Raw genomic sequence first — 19,379 nt, 5'->3', positions numbered from 1 at the left:
AATATTTAGAAGCAAAACTAGCCTTAAAGGTCCTTGGTGTTAAAAAAGCTCTCGTATAGATCGCTTTTCAACCTTTACTATTATATGCACCTACTATTCCAATGAACGTATAGAATAAGTCAGCCTTAGAAAAGGACTTATATAAAAGTAAGTTCTATTTATAAAAGCAACGAGAATAATTTTTCATTTTATATCTTTTATTTCTAAAACCCCGCATAGGATTTTATTTTATCGTGATATTTTAAATTTGAAACTACACTCTTTTGAAAATATTGTCTAGAATTTTCAAGAAGAGTCATAGATGGTATGGTAGGAAAGAAACAATTTTCGCTTGAATACACTCAATAGACTGAATGATGGAAAAGCTTTTCTCCCTTGCAGACTGCACTTAATTATTTATAGGATGGCGCGGCGTTGGTAGCCATGTTAGAACGCACTATGGATCAAGAAACAAATATTTAAATAAAAAAATTCCTCTATAGAAAACTTAGGACAAGAAAAGTTGACTAAAGTCAAATTTGGTGAAATCAGACCTCGGATCGACTTTAAGGCGCAAAAAAAGTCGAAAAAGTCGTTTATTTAATTCAGTGTTGTCACAACAATTTTTAAATTTTTTACCAAATTTAATAACTTCTTTTATATACAATTGAAATTTGGTAAATTCTATTAAAAAATAATTGAATTTTTGAAGAATTTTAATTATTATAATATAAACGTGATTTCTCTACAATTTTCAAATTTTTGAGAAATCAATTATTTTCAAAATTTGCAATTCTAAAAAAAATCAATTATTTTCAATTAAATTTTACATTATTTCAATTATTTAAACTCTGTTTAATTGTAAATTTTAAAGATTTAATTAGAAAAATTATTCAAAATTATTCAAAATTAGAAAAGAATTTAAGGGATTAGTAAAATAAAATGCAGTTCTTAAACAAAGAAAATTATTTCTTTATTGCTGGCTTTCAGCCCAAAGCAGAATAATGCAATCGACTGTATTAAATTGAATTTGGCGCCATTCCACTGACACCGCAGAATAAGATGTGTATTGAGAAGCAGACAATAATGAACTTGCGAACACTTTGAAATCTTTATTTTCTAATTAAACAAAATTTAATTTAATAACAATTAATTCATAATTTTTCTCCATAGGAAATTAAAAAATTATTAATTTAAAATTATATTATATTATATTATTTATTTAAAATTATTAATTAAAATTCTTCATAACATTCAAATGCAAACCCCTTGAAATTCTTTCCTTCGCAAGAATCCAATTATTTAAAAAACTGTAAAAAAAATTCGTTGTAAATATTCAATTATTTTCATAAATAATAAAATTTTTCATTGGATTTAAATTATTTTTATTACAATTTTAAATAAATTCCACGAAAAATGTAATTATTTTCAAAAATTTTTTGCAAGAATTCAATTAAATTTCACAAATAATGAAATTCTTGACTGAAATTCAAATATTTTTAAAATCTACTATTTTAATAAAATTTCTCAAAAGAATTCAATTATTTAAAAGAAATGTAATTGAAATTTTTGGGAATTCAATTATTTTCAAAATTCGCAATACTAAAACTCCTGAAAAGTTAATTTTCAAAAAGAGTAATAAAATACTTGGAAAAATCAATTATTTTTAGTTCAATTTTACAAAATTTCAATTATTGAATAATTTTTAAATTGTACTTCTAATTTAATTAGAAAAATCATTCAAAAATAATGTTTTAAAGATTTTATTAATTGTAACTAATTTTCATTGACGACTTTTACCTTTTGTTTATTATTAAAATATTACTAATTTTAATTATTAATTTTGACAATAACAAAATAATCAAATTATATTGAAAACCTTCAAAAACAATTTAAATTGTCTTTGAATTCTCTTTCTCATCTTAAAAAATTTAAAAAAAACACCATAAATAGTGGAACAGTTGCAATTTTTAAAAGTAATAAATTATTTCTGTATTTAAAAAAATTTCAGTAAAAATTTTAGAAAATAATTGACTATTAAAAGCATTATAGCGTGAATTTTTTGAAATAATTGAATTTTAGAAGGTTTTTGAAATCGAAATCTTTGTAGAAAATATAAATCTTGAAATTAATGTAAAATAAAATAAATGTAAAATTTAAATTCTGTATTTTATTTTATTCTTCATTCAGTGGAGCCATCTTCAAATGAAAGTTGCAATTTGTAATTTATCAGCACAGCTTTATATTCAAGTTACCGGTAAAGAAGGAATTTAAAAAAAAAGTTTAAAATGTATAAAATAAAATTAAGATAGAAAAATCGGAAAAGTTTGCTTTCATGAAAATATATTAAATAATCGTCAGCAGATAAAGTAGTTTTACTACTGAAATTCAAAAAAAAAAAAGATACAAGTTATTTTAATTATTGGAGAAACAATTCTTCTTATAAAGGAAGAGAAAAGTGCTCTTGATTTTATCAAGAGTAATTTCACAAATGAGTTTCTGCAATTATAGTCATAGAGAATAAAAATTATGACATTTGCACTATTGAAAATATGACAAGGCAACAGAATATTAAATATTTAAAATATTCTCTTTTTTTATTCCCTATCAACGCAGTTATCTAAAATCGCCACGTTCGTGACTTTTTAATAAATCGTGTTGCAAGTAATATGGGAATAAAATCAGTCGGGTTTTATGTTTAATATTCTATTCAGGTAGAAAAAAATAGCAAAAAACTTTTGCCAAAAAAAAGACGCAAAGGCGCAGAGAAGCAACTGCATCGATCAATACTGACTTTAATGGGATTTATTTCATATAATTATTATTAAACTGTAGCAAGAAATACTCTCTCTCTCTCTCTCCTACAAAAAATTTTACCAGAACAATTCAATCGAATTTCTTCATAAATTCCAGTAAACATTGGGTGGAAATTTATACAATTTTTTTTCAATTATTTTGTATTGTTTTATTTATTTTATAATAAAAAATTATATTTTTATAATTAGTACCTAATTAATTGTATGTATATTATTAATATCTATGTATTATTTAAATGTTCCTTTTTGAATTTCGCGCCAATTTAGTTGGTTGAATTGCCGCCTAGACGGCATGAAAATTCTCTCACAAACGCAATGTTTCAGTTTATCAATTTTCCTGACAATTTAATGAGAAAAATTTTGTTTTACTGACATTTGCCTGACTTTACTGACTTTACTAAAATGTGGCCTCTGTGTGAATAAAGTTTAATTAACCTAAAGAAGTCTTTATTTGATTTAAACAAACATTTCCTTCAGTTTAATAAATTTTTCACTCGAAGAAAGAATGTAGTCACCCGAAGGAAATATTTATTTGAAACAATCAAATTTTACGGTTGAATCAGCCAAATAAATGTTTGATAGCAATTCATTTATTTGGTTGATTCTATTAGCTATTCATTATCATTGCTAATAAATACGATTACATTATCGCAAAAATGAAAACAATTCATAATTAAGTCAGTAAATTCGTAATATAATGCAAGAAGCAACATTCACTCCAACATTTTTGAACGTTCAGTACAGGTTTCAACTTCATTTAAACAGGTTCTTGTGAGAATCCAGTTTTTACAAACTTTTCCAAAAAAATTTCAACCTCTAGTTTGTGTTATTTATTTAAATTTATAAGAAGAAATTTTTAGTGACAATGGCAAAATTTTAGACTTGAAAAGTCTTAATGATGCTACAAGAGGAGCATAGAGAAATATTTAATATTATAAAGGTAAAAAATAATTAGCTTGATAGAGAATTTAATATAGGTCAAGTGTTGCGCCTGCGCACTGTGGGATTAATTTTAATAAACAAAAATAAATTTCTATTAAGAAAATACTTTAAAACATTTGTTTGGTCTAGGCCCCAGCATCAATTTTAAAGGGAAAAATTTACTATAGAAAATAAAACACATGTTATATCTAATATAATAATAGAGTATAGAAAATAAGAGTTCGTAAGCAATATGAGTCACACAGTTTTATTACTAGTTTTGTACAATAATGTTTCCTGTGCGACCAATTGCGTTTTATGGCAAACTTGATATTCCTTGTGTCATTGAATCATGCAAACCTATGCTTCACTGAAACTAAAAGTGGCTTTTCTTTGCTAAAAGTGGCTTTTCACAATGTCAATACAAAGACTGAAATCTTCTACACTGAAAAAAAAATTTATTTGATTCAAATAACCGATTAATTGACTATTATCAATTAAATATTTTGAAGCGAATATGAACTAAACCATTTAATTGACTCCAATAAATATTATTTGATTCAATTAAATATTTAACCTTTAGAGGGCCGGTAAATTTGCACAGATTTTAGTAGTTTTTTATTTAAAAAAATTTATAAATAAAAAGTCAATTTGATAAAAAGATTCGTCAAAATAAATAAACCCTGGCCCTCTAAAGGTTAATTGATAATAATCAATTAATCGGTTATTTGAATCAAATAAATTTTTTTTCAGTGTAAGATTTGTTCCCAAGATACATTTTTTTAAAAATAATTAATAAAAAATGGTCTGAAAAAAATATAAAAGCAAATGAAAAATAATGAAACTGTGAATGAAGTAACTAAATTTTGTGATGAATAACAATATGCTAATAAAAATTGATATGTCCACTGTACTTTTTTCCAGACTCGGTTCTAAGGTTTCAAGACTACAATTAAACAGGGAAAAAAGGTGTTTTCTCCATGACGGTGGGGTTCTGCTACCCTACGACATTTGTATGTGTACTAAAAACGCACGTTAAGGGGTTTAGGATCGATATGATACTACCAAGGGAAAAGATAGTTTCGCTCCAAGTAACAAGGTACACGCATGTTTATTGTAAAAATTGCAATGTCCACTTCAATTAACATCAAAAAGTTAACATCAAATATATTTCCAAGAATACAGGGAGAAAAATATAAAGTAACTTTTATTATTTTGATAGTAAAACAATTCTGTTAAGCATTTCTGGTAACTTTTACTACTTTTGGAGTAAATTTTACTAATTTTTACAAATATTAAAAATTAGTTAAGTGTTTTTGAAGAGCCCAAAAATAATTAAGCAATTTGTCTTGAAACAAAAGAAAAATGTTGAATTTTAAGAATTTTCGATTTTTCGTACAAGTAGTAAGGACAGTTTAATATTATTGTCTTGGAGTATAAGTATTAATTCACGTAACACATTACTAGCATTTGATTATTCTACTGCTAACCTGCTAAGATCCTCTTTTCCCAAAAATGTTCTAATTCTTTGTCTGTTATCACAAAATGTTTCTCGACATCCACTCGGAAATAGACGTGTTCTCTTCTAATCGTCTATGTACATACATTAATCGTACCACATCATTAAGTTGTCTAGGCAATGAACTATGTTAACGAACTCTGTAAGTCAACAAGTTTTTCCATGCAGCACGCAATCAACAATTTACGTATCTATAAATTATTTCCTAATTTTAACTCTTTTTTAAAGATTTATTTCTTTTTTTTTAATGCTCCTATTAATTGTATAGTTATTTATTAGAGATATATTTATATGCGTTTACTTGACTATATAATTTTTGCGTGCCGTATGAATAAAATTGAATAAAATGAAAACAACAATTAATAAAAGCTAATTATGTAAATTAAAGAGAGAAATAAATGTTTCGTTCAATGTTGTATCCAACCGGAAATGATACTTTCGACACGGTAGAGTAAAATTATTATTAACAGGATCCTGATTAGCACTACAGCGACTGCCACTTTTGGTTTAGCTTTAGACTCGTTAATAAGATACGTGCGAATTCTTAACGAATACAAAGTAGAAAAATGCAGATGTCTTAATAATTCTTTTACAAAAAGAAACAAACATTTATCTAGAAATAATTATAATAATTCAGGTAAATTAGAACCTTCATTATTATTATTTCATTATATTAAAACATTATTCTCAATCCAACCGTAATTTAAAATTCAGATAACTCTTTCTCTTTAGTGGAAATGGGTTTTATTATTATTATTATTGTTATTGTTATTATTAAATGAGTAGTACAATAAAAATTCTATACACTAAAAAAAGTGGACCAAATATTTTCAATAGTCTCTAGCAAATTCATTCACTGTAAATAAAAGGTTCTAAATTAGAGCGGATTTTCGGTATTAAAATAGAACCAAATGACGATTTAGTATACCAAAATTGGTACTAAATTAGTACCTTTCTTTTTTACAGTGTAGCAATTGAAATAGTGGAATTGGAAAGAAAATTAGAGGTAACTTTATAAAGAAACGTATCAATTCTCTTGTGTGTTCTATAAATAGAGATTAACACCTACGTAGATTCACTGGAATATAATTATATTATGAAGATCCATGAGTCACGTTATTTCTAATGCGATTGCTTTTCCGCCATATCACACGCTAGATAATATAATATATATTTCTGTCATTATAATTATAAGAACAATGGTTTAGGTAAACTAATAATTTTACTCCAAGACAACAATATTAAAATATTTTTAAAAACTAATTTAAAAAACTAAAACATTAAAAGAGAAATCTTAAAAAATAGACGAGTACTGAGACATCGACTAAATAATTATTAATTAATTCAACAAATTCTTTTATTTTTAATAGTTTTAAAGAATTTAAATTATTTTTTAAACAAATTTAAACCTATTTCTCGAAAAATCTAATTTTTCCAGAATTATAAATAAGATTGTTTAAAATTTAAATAAATATTTAATTATTATTAGCTTCTCAATGATTTGTGACAACCCTGTTGACATCATAAGGTGTAAATTTGAGAAAGAATGGCCCTAAATAGGTATTATTTCAATGAGTATGAATAATCTTTACATTAACAAACTGATTATTATTCATAGAAGAATCAAGAAACACTTGACATACGTTCTGCATAATAATTCACTTCTTTTTCTGTTCAAAGATATGATTCATAAAATTACATATACATACATTCATTGAACAAAATTTTAATTCTTCGAAAAAGCTATTATTATAATGATAAATTCGAAAAAATATCTTTTCTATTTTAATGCTGATGAATTTATTTAATTTGCGTCAAATTTTTTCTCATGCAGGCCTCGCAATCATAAATCCTACTATTTACTATTTTTTTAAAATTTGCTACTATTTGGATACTTTTTTTTATTTGTTACACTAAAAGCTACTTTTTTCCATGTGTTTGAGAATTTACCCAAAAGAATTGAATAATTTTAAAAAAATGGTAATAAAATTCTTCGCAAACATTCAATTATTGTTATAAATAAAAAAATTTTCACAGGAATTCAATTATTTTTATAAATAATAAAATTCTTCTCGGGAATTCAATAATTTTTAGGAATTTCAATAAAATACTTTGCAAAATTCAATTATTTTCATAAACAACAATATTCATCACAAGAATTCAATAATATTATTTTCAAATGTAATAACATTCATTGACGAAATTCAATTATTTAAAAAAAATTTAAAGAATATCTCGTCAAGAATTCAATTATTTTTTTCAAACTTTAATAATAATCGTTACAAGAATTGAATTATTTTTATAAATATTAAATCTCATCGTAGGATTTCATTTTTTTAAATACAATTTTAAATGAATTCCCTGAAAAATGCAACTATTCTTAAAAATTTTAATAAAATTCTTTGAAAGAATTCAATTATTTAAAAAAATTTGATATAATTTGTTTCTTAGAGTGCAATAATTATTTCTAATTCATGTTTAATTACATTTCTTGAATGAATTTAATTATTATAAAAAATTTTAATGCAACTCTTCGTAAAAAATCAATCATTTTAAAAAATGTTGATAAAGTTCTTTATGAGAATTGAAATTTAAGAAATATTCAAATATTTAATAAATTATTCATTTTTGTATTTAAATAATTGAATTCTCGTAGAAATTTCTAATAAGAATTGCTTTAGAATTGAATAAAATAAAATGATTAGAGTTATGAATAATTTCATTTATAAATTTCAAGAAAAATGAATTGAGAAATGATTGAATTTTGAAAGAATGACTTTTGTAATTTTTAGAAACAGTTAAATTTCAAAAATGCATTACATTGAATTCATTTAAATTATTTTAATTCCTGTAGACAAAATAAATTCGGTATTTTAATATTTATTTTTAAAAAATTTTCTCTTTTTGAATGTAATTAAGAAGTTATAAAAAAATCAAGTCATTAAATTTAATTTTTCGATAGCTACATTTTTACTACTTTTTCTCTGTCTGTAAGCTACTTTTTTAAAATTAATTATCGAGTACGAAGCCTGCTTCTGTTTTTACCAAGTATTCAAGTCAGTAACAATAATAATAATAATTGAGTTCTGTGAAATAAAAGTAAAGGTCGCGGTGGAAATAGTAAATTGTCATCAACTGAGAGAATGGCAACGACCTGGTTAAGCTTCACGAAACTTGAAGGTCGAGGGAAATGAGAGAAATTTAAAATACGAGTTAAAAAAGCTTTCATGTCATTTAGCACAGACGTGTTTTGTGCTTTGGAAATAGTTATTTTAAGAATCGCGAATGAGTTAACGCACAAGAAATGCGTGATGCATGGAATTATCTCTCTGTTGTATGATGAAAAACAATTTTTAAAAAAAGAAGAAAAACTTTGAAACATTTTTTAGAACTTAAAGCTGTACCGTTCGTGATCGTATCCCCTTTTGAATTTTTGTTGAATCAAGTTCAATTAACAAAGCAAACGAATAATTTGATGATTCCAATCTTGTCACACTGTTCGAATTTCTTGTCGAGATTGTAATAGTTTTATACGAGAGGGCATTTAAACAGAATAGAACAATTAGGAATAATAATTTTTGGAGAATTGTCGAGATTGTAATAATTTATTGATTTCTAATTAGTGTTTTGTTTCTGTACAGAAACAGTTCTGAACAAACTTTGATCTGTACAGAACAGAACAATTAGGAATAATAATTTTTGGAGCATTGTCGAGTTTGTAATAATTTATTGATTTTTAGTTAGTGTTTTGTTTCTGTATTGTAATGTTTGTTTCTTTATAACATGTGTAAATTACTTACCGAGTCCTAGACTGCCGAAGATATCACCAGGAGCAACGACTTCGATTTCCCTGTTCTTCTCCTCAGGAGCACGTCTACTTGTATCCTCGACTTGACGAATCTCAGTCTTGTTAGTGATACTTCGCACCGGTGATGGTTCCGGTTCCGATTCAAACTCCGAATCACCAGTTTCATTTCCCTTCTTCATTGCTTCGTCGTTTAAAAATTCACTGGACATTTCGTATTTATCGTGATGAACGGAAGACGATTTGTATGGATCGAAACTATCAAATTGTGGCACAGGTGGAAGTGGTTTAGTCGGGGCCTCGTCGAATTTACTCTTCCCAACCAAATTCCATGACTCGTCGTCATCATCCTTAAACTCTCTCACATCCCGTTTCGTCACATTCGCATCCAGGGATTTCATAATATCAAAATCGTACTTCTCCGAAACGTCTTGCTTCAAAATCTCCGGTATCTCTTTCGTGAGGAAGTCTTCGGATTTCGCTGGTGGATCGTCATCCTTCGAGGGAGCGAAATCAAATTTGCCAAGTGGATCGTCCTTTGGGAGGAAATCGTCATTTTCCTTAATGTCAAGACCCCTCTCGTTGGCCATAAAAGCCATTGATGCGATTTTTGGATCCATTGGTATTTTTGAGTCACTCTCGTCTGAATTGGCCGATGGTGGCGGAGTCGCTGGCACTGGACGTAACTCCGGCTCGAATGCAGGAACACTTGTGTCGAGAAGATTCCTCGTTGCTTCGACTACGTCATTAGTTGCATCAAGACAATGCGAGATCGTCGAACTCGAATCGATCTCCAAGTTCGGAGGCCGGGACGATTCACGCATTGAAAATTCCTGTTCAAGATGCTCGAAATCATCTGTCGAATCTTGATCACGTTTCATTGGTCCCCTCGCATTTGGAATTGATGGTTGATCATCGAAATTCCCACCCAAAAGATCACCGACCGTATCCTTGCGAATTGTATCCGGATAAAAATCACTCGCAAAATCATTCGACATTTTCAAAAAACTTTGAAAATTCTCGCCTAGAGGTTATAAATAAAATCACTTCACTTTTTTTTTGGTTGTTGTTGACTTGTTGTGTACGTTTATTATTTTTGATTAATAGTAAAAGTAGAAAAAGGATTGTCCACTCGCTAGGACAATGCGCGATTGACAGATACTCCTGAAGAGGAGAGGACGGATTTTAGCCTCCACCTACGCGTCCTCCTCCACCTCTTCCTCGTCTTCCGGCAGTTTTCGGTCGACACTCGAGTACATTCGCTATTTTATGTATTATAAAATTATGATCTTCTTATACTTTGTTTGTGCACTATAATTCGCGCACTATTTAATCTTCTTTGTTGTTGTTTAATTGGGGGAAATGAGAATTGTAATGATGGATTAAATTCCTTTTTTAGGATGGAGAAAATTTCTCTTGTTATATTTTAACTTGAACAATCGGTCAGCTGTCAAAATGCGGAATTCTGCGTTTATCAGCGAATGCCGTGACGCGACCATGAACAATATACAGAAGATGAAATGCGTCATCGAGACGCGCGCAACTTTCACCCTAAAACACTGTTCACAGTAAAACTGGCGCTAAATGTTTTAATTCTGCATAAGTTCCAAGGGTTCCAGGAGAAATTGCATATTAGTTGGAATTTTATATTTTTTTAGGAAACAAATTAAATCTTGATAACAATTTCTTGACAACAATTAACAGTTAATTGTTGTCAAGACTGTTGTTAAAATTCTATCACTTATAGTTACTATAGATGATAGAATGTTAACAACAGTTGACTACGGATAACAAAATATTAACACTGGTTGTTAAGAAGTTGTTAAGCAATTCTTAAATGATTCTCTGCTGTTTAGTCATAACTCAGTTGCTAAAATGACTGTTGTTTTAAATTTGCTGTTTGTTAAGAACTAAGGAACAGTTTGCTAGGAAATGGTTGTTAGGGACAAAAGGCAAACAAACATTTAAACTGATGCTTAAAAATATTTAAGGATGGTTGCAATAATGCTGTTTGTATGCAGCAGATGATTAACGTCGGTTTGCCAATAGATGCTAAATAACAGAATTTAAACAACAGTTGCTAAGGAATAATTTCTTAGAAGTCTTCGTTATGATATGGATTTCCATAGCAATAGAATATTTAAGCTAAGTAACATATCAGAAGTATCAAGATAAAGTTTTGATGCTTAACAATGTTTTCTAAGGAGCAGTTTATTAGCAACATAGTATCTTTTGATGCTTAGCATTATCAGTAGTTAAACTACATGTCAATCTTCATTATTATCATCATCACCAACATAATAATAATAATTATTATTATCATCATCATCATCAGTTCTCAACATTTCAAACAATTTAAAAATGCATTTAAATAAAAATTACAATTTGTTAAATTTTAGATTATGTTACCTAAAGTGCAGGATTCGAACTCAATAATTAATTTTAAAAAAGTAACAAAAAGTAGTTCAAAAACAGAAAAAAGTAGTAAAAAAGTAGCTATCGAAAAATTAAACTTGACTCAATTTTTTTTATAATTTCTTAATTACATTCAAAAATAGAATAATTTTTCAAAATAAATATTAAAATACCGAATTTATTTTGTCTACAGGAATTAAAGTACATATTTTAAAATAATTGCATTCTTGAGAAGAATTTAAAAAAAATCTTTTTAAAGAAATGATTTTTTTCAAAAAATTTAATGAAAATTGTGTTTTAAGTAATTGAATAATTCAATTCTTGCAACGATTATTATTAAAGTTTTTAAAAAATAATTGAATTCCTAAGAAGAATTTTATTATTTATTAAAATAATTGAATTCTTGTGATGAATTTTGATATTTATCAAAATAATTGAATTTTGGAAAAGAATTTCATTAAAATTCCTTAAAATAATTGATTTTATGGGATGAATTTTGTTGTTTATCCAGATAATTGAATTCTTTTGCAGAATTACTTAAAAAATTTTGAAATTAATTGATTTTCTGTGACAAATTAAATGTTATTTATAAAAATATTTGAACTATTGCAACGAATTTATTTATTTAAAATTGTATTAAAAAAATATTTGAAATTCTTTGATGAAAATAATTGAATACCGAAATGAAATTTTATTATTTATGAAAATAATTGAATATTTTCGTAGAATTGTATCAAACATTTTTTTCAATAATTAAATCTTTTGATAAATTTAATGAAAATAGTATATATTGAAAATTTATTGAATTGCAAAAAACTTTTGAAAATAATTGAGATTTTGCGAAGAATTTAATTGAAATTTTGGAAAATAATTGAATTTTTTGTGAAAAATTTTGCTATTTGTAAAGATAATTGAATTTTTGAAGAGATATTCGTTAAAGTTTTTAAAAATAATTGAATTCTTTCAACGATTATTATTAAAATTTTTAAAAATCAATTGAATTCCAGTGAAGAATTTTATTATTTATAAAAATAATTGAATTCTTTACACTTCTATCAAATTAAATTTTTTTTTTTATTTTTCTTTTAAAATACAGAATTATCACATATTAACTAAACTTTTGTTCTTATATTGTTTGTCGGATTCTTCATCCATAAATTATAGAAATAAAAAGTACTACAGTAGAAATTTGACTAAATTGAAATTTTGGTACATTAAACCAAAAAATTGGATAAAATTCACCTTTATGGTGAAAAAAATTGGAAATTGGTTAAAAGAATTCATGAATCCAGTTAAGAAAAAATTCTACTGGAGTGTTTGTCAATGTAAAGTTGTCTATTTTACCATAATTAGATATATCAAAATGAAAAATCGAATTTAAAATTTGAAAAAGTGAAAAATACTTGAAAAACTGATGTCAGTTCTTTTCTTTTTTTCCACCAAAGAGAAAGAAAAAAAATGACAGTAAAAACAAGCAAGTGAATGTAGAAAACAAAATTTTTTTTTCCAGATCGCTGGGAAGGAGAAGTTGATGAACAGGTATTGGGAAATTTCTTCCTCAGAATTCGGACAGCGCTAGTGCTGTAAAGTTGCTGTAAATACCAGTAAATACAATAAACTATAGTAGTGTCGGTGAAAAGGGAATTTTGCGAGGGGTACGGAAGGAGGAAAAAGTCAGGCGATTGGCGCGTACGCACAGGGCGCAGGCCTCATTTTGCTGCAGACATCGTGTCGCACGACGACATCGTCGTCGTTGTCGTCGTTGTCCTCATCTTCAAAGTCGCTTTTTGTATCAAATAAAAAAAACAATTTTTTCTTAACTTAAAATTACCGCGTTTTCATTTATTTATTATTTTATTTTTTTTCTCTCATTCAAAAATCGACTGAAAATATGGCCACGACAAAGGTACAAATGAAAATTAACACAACTCAAGAGGATGATTCATTAACGCTTAAAAATGGATTAACCTCCAATTGTGACACGATCAACCGTAAAATCAACGGATTTTCTAAACTTCAAACCAACGGCCTCGTACAGGTAAGTACACGTGCACTTAACTTGCACTCAATTATTATTATTATAAAAACCGTTCGTTCTGCTTTTATTATGACACAAAAATTTTATTTTCTTTGGAAAAAAGTTCTGATTTTCTATTTTAAATAGTGCAAGTTTTTTCTGTGACTTTTTTTTGTTATTAAAATTAGAAGTCTTACCAATTTTTTGCTTGAATTTTACTACAAGTTCATGTTGATTGCATTCAATCGCTTGATAGGTTTTATTATTTTTTGTCATGTTTTCCAGGAAATGATAAGAAATTGTGGATAATCCCGAGGAAATAGTTTTAATACTTATCGCACTGCTCGTGTGTGTTCTTCTTATCAAATTAATCTAGAGTTTTGAGTTATGATTTATTTTTGCAAATTTCTGCTGAGATAAACGATTATATGAATAATTGGATTTATTTAATTTCTTGATAAATTGTTTCTTTCGAATAAATTAATGTTTGATTGCTGACAGCGCTACCTGCCCGTTTTTTTCAAAAATAGAAAAATTGACAATCGATTTTCAAAATCGATTATCTATTTTTGAGCGGCAATTTATCTTTTTTTTCAATTTTACATAAAATTTATTTTATTTCTTTCTTTATTTCTTTACTTCTTTATTTCTTCTTTTCTTAGAGAAACGAGTTTTCAATTAATTGAAAATCTAATTCGATTTTGCTCAATCTTAATTTAAATTAAATGAATGGCCGAATGCCACACAATAGTTCCAAAGACCTAGAAATTAGATGTAAATTTAGTTTCGCTAAATTATTTCCTCAAATTTATTTATAATCTTTTTTTTTAATTTAAATAATTCAAATTTTAAGAAAATGATAGTTTCAATAAAAAATTGTAAACAAATTTCAATGATAAATAGAAAATAAATTTTAATGAAAAATAAATGCGAATGTAAATAAAATAAAATTTTAATGAAAAATAAATGCGAATTTAAAGAAAAGAAACACTTGATAGTTTTTTTAAGAGAGCAAAGACTGTAATAAGAAATGGAATTTTTTATTAAAGTATTCTGACGTCTACCACGTTCATTGAGAGGAATTTAAAGTAATTTAAGATCAATTCATGTAGATCGTAAAATATTAAGATTTTTATTTACAAGCAATAATTACACATTTTTTTATTATTCATTTATCGTTAATTTTTTATTTTTTAATAAAATATTTATAGTATTCCCATTTTTGTTTAAAAAAAAATTAACATTGGATGTTTAAATAAAAAATACTATTTAATTAACACTGAATACTTTTTTCCAGTGAATTCAAATAATTGAAACTAGAAATAGAAATAGAATTAAAAATTAATTAATTTGATTTATTTAGCAATTTAAATGGTAACTAAAGAAATTTTCTTTTAGCATCGGACTCTGAAAGAAACTGTCATACCAAAGTCGTCAGTGCACAAAGAATCATTCGAAAAAGAGTCACTTATTACAACAGCCCTAACACATTTTGGTTTTTATATTCTTATGTTCTTGGGATTCGTTAATCAATTGCTGTTTACTCCAAAAGTAGCCCAGGAGAAAAATAGAAAGGTATACAAATTTTAATTAAAACATTTTTAAAAATTAAAAAATAAATGTAATTTCTATTTATTTATTTATTTATTTATTTATTTATTTTTGTTTAATAGGGTTACGCTCCACTTTACGAGAGTTTCGAGCTATTTTACTTGCGCTATGTTTACCGTAGAATAAGAGATTGCTGGAATCGTCCAATATGTTCAGTGCCTGGAGCAATGGTCACGTTAAAGGACAGAATTACAAAAGATCATGGCTGGACTTTCGAGTCAGTATTTTTTAAATTTCTATATATGTATAATTTTAGCATGAAGAAAATTAAATTTTTCTATATTTGAAAAATATTTTTGATTCTAGATTTACTGGAACTGAAACACCGTGCATAAATTTGGGTTCCTACAATTATCTTGGATTTGCAGAATCAACAGGTCCATGCGCAAATGAGAGTATAAATACACTTAAACAATTTGGTTGTGCAAGTTGCAGTTCTCGACTTGAATTAGGTAAATTCATCAATTTTTATTGGCAATTTCCCTTTGGAAATTTTGCACCTCTTGATAGGTTTTCAACTTTTATTTGATTTACAAAAATTAATTGAATTACTGCGGTGAATTTTGATATTTATAAAAATAATTGAATTCTAGCAACTATTATTATCAAAAATTTTAATACAATTCTTGGGAAAATTTTAATTATTTAAACAAAATTTAATAAAATTCATCGCAGTATTTCAATTATTTTTAATACAATTTTAAATAAGTTGCGCAAAATATGCAAATATTCTTAAAAATTCTAATAAAACTCTTCGAAACAATTCAATTATTTAAAAAAATTTTTAATGAAATTCTTTATAAAAATTGAATTGCTTTCAATATAATTTTAATAATTAATGAGATTAAAAATTGTTATTTTATTTCGAAGGGAGTATGCCAATTCATGACGAACTGGAGAAATTAACAGCAAAATTTCTGGGCGTTGAGGATGCTATTGTTTTTGGAATGGGCTTTGCGACAAATGCCTTAAATCTTCCTTCGCTACTCAGTAAAGGTTGTTTGGTTCTTAGTGACGAGAAAAATCACGCTTCTCTAATTCTCGGCCTAAGATTATCCGGAGCAACGACAAGGGTCTTCAAACACAACAGTGAGTTTTCAATATTCAGAAAATATTTCCCTTAATTTAATGTTTACTCAATTCTTTATTTTGCCTATCCTTTTAATATAGAGAGAACAAAAAATAGAAAATTCGATTTTTAAAGAATAAGAAATAAAAAGAAAAGCACCTAACTAATGAAATAATTTTTCCCAAAAAAAATAGATGTGAAGCATTTGGAGGAAGTTTTGAAAAATGCAATAGTCTCCGGTCAACCAGATGGCGGACGACCTTGGAAGAAAATTGTAATCGTTGTCGAGGGTATTTATTCAATGGAGGGTTCGATTGTCCACCTTCCCGAAATAATAGCATTAAAAAAGAAATACAAGGTAAATTTGATTATTGATCGAATATTTCCACCCTAATCATTTTTTCTAATGCACTCACACAATTGGTGAGTGAAAAAAGAAAATTGTTCTATAGGGAAAATAATTTTTTTTAATTTCAGGCCTATCTTTATTTAGATGAAGCACACAGTACCGGTGCAATGGGCAAACGAGGTCGAGGAGTCTCGGATTATTACGAAATTGATCCACGTGAAATCGATATTCTTATGGGGACTTTTACAAAAAGTTTCGGTTCTGCCGGCGGTTATATTGCTGGCACAAAGGTTAACATTAATTAATATTAATATAATTTTATGGCTTCCAAAAAATATTGAATTATTATTATTATTATAAATATTAATTGTTGGTAATTATTTCAGGAACTTATAAATCATATACGGATTTATAGTCACGCGCACACGTACGCTGTCGCAATGTCACCGCCAATTGCTCAGCAGATTATCACATCGATGAAAATTATTGCTGGTGAGGACGGAACAAACGCGGGTAAAAACAGAATTAAACAACTTGCGAGAAACACCCGTTATTTTCGAAAACGTTTAAATCAAATTGGAGTTATTATTTATGGAAATGAAGACTCGCCAGTTGTACCAATGCTCGTCTACCTCTTCTCAAAAATTGGGTTAGTTTAATTCTATAAATTCAAATCTGTAAAATCACTTTTTTGATCAAATAAAATATGTATTTTAATAAAAATAAATTTTCTTCCAGATCTGTTGTTCGTACACTAACTACAAAAAGTATAGCCACTGTTGGCGTTGGATTCCCAGCAACTCCCGTCATGGAGGGTAGAATTAGATTTTGCCTTTCAGCCGCTCACACAAAGGAACAATTGGATTATGTAAGAAAATTAATTTTATTCCTACGATTTAAGAATTAAAATATTAAATTTAATTTTAAATAATTAAATCGTGTTTTCTAATTTTCTGTTTTTTTTCAGGTATTGACGCATATTCAAGAGATTTCCGAAAAATTGGGACTCACGTACTCAAGAAAACCACGAGACCCAAATCCAATTGAGTATTATTCAGACACTGAAACCGAATGACCGAGAAACTCTTTTTCTTGAACTTATATCTCCAACAGACAGCTGAGTCTCTCAGAACCAAAAAACGAAAAAAGAGAAAAAGAAGTTGTATAAATAATTATTCACCAAGATATCTCTCGAAAACGCTTTTTCAAAACTAATTTTAATAAGAGCTCCTAGTGGCTTTTAGAAATAGACGACAAAAAAGAAATAAGCCTTAATAAAAAGTAGGGTCCAGATAAATTTTAAAGAAAATTATAATCTCACGATTTTTCGATTTTTCAAAATAGAAAACAAGAGTGTGATAATCTCTAAAATTCAAACTTTTTTTGAAGAAAAAAAAATAGAAATAAGAAGACTTGGGAAAATGTAGCATTAACGATTCAGAAAAATAGAATAGCTTTGATAAAAAAAAAAAATTAAACTACAGAAAGAATTAATTTTCTGTATAAGAAAAAAATTAATAATAAAAAAATAGTTTAGGAAATTTATAGCAATACAAACTGCCTTATTTTCATTGTTGAGTCTATCGAAAAATTATTAATAAATCGATGATCATTTTTTCTCTCCCCTACAAAAAGTATTAAATAATTTAAGAAACAAAAATTTCTCTCTTTTAAAAAATATCAAAAAACAATGAAAATAGAGAAATTTCACTATCAAAAGTATTTTATAAATTAAAAAAAAAGGTCTACGATTTATTACGTATAATTCTCAACATTAGTTCAAGTTTTTTTCAACTACTTTCTTAAAAAAAAAAATAGTTACAGTTTTTGAATGTTAATTATTTTGTATCTCAATTTCGACGATCTCAGTGTTATGTCATTTTAATCATTATACATTTCATTGCACATTTTATGTTTTTTTTCCTTTTAGTCAACATTAATCTCTAGTCGTTAAAGCAGTTACTTATCATTTTTTTTTAATTTCGCATTTCGTTAAAATGATGGATAAAAATTATCACCAAAAAAAATTCAATTTCTGTATAAATAATAAAGAAAAAAGGCAAAATGTAGCTATTTTTTGGTGTTGCTGTTGAAAATCGAAATAATTTATAACTCACAATCAGCAAATTCTAAATCATGAAATCACGTGAGATAAATAAAGTTTTTAGTAAAAAAAGAAAGAGATTTAATATGTAAATTAGAAAATCGAAAATATTAGTCACTTGAGAAAATTCAATTTTAAATTTACATTAAAAGAAAATTTGTAATTCCTTACAATGAAAATACAACAAATTTTTTACCGTTTGGAATTAATATTAACTTTTTAAATTTCAAATTTCATATCTAAAAACTAATTTAAAATGTTAACTTACAAGTTCTGATTGTATTTTAGAAAAAAATGAAAAAAAGAAAGTTTTCCATTACAAACTTTTAATTATCGATTAAATAAAGTTTTAGAGCTTATTAAAAATTTACGATTTAAAAATAATTGTAAAAAATAAAATTACAAATTACAAATAGAAAATATTCAAGAAAAAAATTACAAGAATAATTATTGCATATCAAATACGAGAATTAATCAAAGAAATATTTTTTATTTCTTGTCGAATTTGTTTTATTACTGAATTATTAATTAATTTAACAATAAGTTGAATTAAAAATTATCAATTATTATTTTTAAATTATAGAGGAACTTTGCAATTATCACAAATTGAGAATCAATATTAAGAGAAAAATAATAAAAACTGATTATTCATGTTGACAAATAATTTTATTCACTAAAGTGAATATTTTAATTTGTGTAAAATGTCCTGTTTTTTCTTTCTCTTTTCTAACAGAGAATTCATAACTCGCATTTGTCATAACTAATAATAATAAT

The 19,379-nt window shown here is 26.5% G+C and overlaps 2 protein-coding genes across 5 annotated transcripts in view; one reads left to right on the top strand and one right to left on the bottom strand.

Moving 5' to 3' along the window:
* Nucleotides 1-19,379, bottom strand: part of LOC122504216 (reticulon-1-A) — a 45,052-nt gene that overhangs the window by 24,302 nt on the left and 1,371 nt on the right. For 2 of the 4 annotated variants that reach the window (XM_043615168.1, XM_043615170.1), the window contains exon 1: nt 9,036-10,549. The exons of the other annotated variants lie outside the window; for them this stretch is intronic. In XM_043615168.1, coding sequence (XP_043471103.1) covers nt 9,036-10,038 — 1,003 coding nt within the window. In that variant the 5' untranslated portion in view covers nt 10,039-10,549. Of the gene's footprint in view, nt 1-9,035; nt 10,550-19,379 lie in introns of those variants that run through there. 4 annotated transcript variants of the gene reach the window in all.
* LOC122504215 (serine palmitoyltransferase 2) lies at nt 4,669-18,570 on the top strand. Its single transcript, XM_043615167.1, has 11 exons — nt 4,669-4,815; nt 12,966-13,493; nt 14,871-15,047; nt 15,146-15,300; nt 15,390-15,535; nt 15,954-16,172; nt 16,347-16,510; nt 16,630-16,791; nt 16,888-17,150; nt 17,240-17,369; nt 17,469-18,570. The coding sequence occupies exons 2-11, from the start codon at nt 13,347-13,349 to the stop codon at nt 17,574-17,576; spliced, it is 1,671 nt and encodes a 556-aa protein (XP_043471102.1). The 5' UTR covers nt 4,669-4,815; nt 12,966-13,346; the 3' UTR covers nt 17,577-18,570.

Source organism: Leptopilina heterotoma, unplaced genomic scaffold, assembly GCF_015476425.1.
Source record: "Leptopilina heterotoma isolate Lh14 unplaced genomic scaffold, ASM1547642v1 Lhet_286, whole genome shotgun sequence".
NCBI classification, from domain to species: domain Eukaryota; kingdom Metazoa; phylum Arthropoda; class Insecta; order Hymenoptera; family Figitidae; genus Leptopilina; species Leptopilina heterotoma.
This window is presented reverse-complemented; position numbering and strand designations above follow the sequence as displayed.

What these genes read in the sequence shown, in the direction of transcription:
- LOC122504215 (XM_043615167.1), top strand. Translation starts at nt 13,347, where the DNA reads ATGGCCACGACAAAGGTACAAATGAAAATTAACACAACTCAAGAGGAT. An exon ending in CAGTTCTCGACTTGAATTAG is followed by an intron (nt 15,536 to 15,953) that starts GTAAATTCATCA and finishes TTTATTTCGAAG; the next exon opens with GGAGTATGCCAATTCATGAC. An exon ending in CAAAGGAACAATTGGATTAT is followed by an intron (nt 17,370 to 17,468) that starts GTAAGAAAATTA and finishes GTTTTTTTTCAG; the next exon opens with GTATTGACGCATATTCAAGA.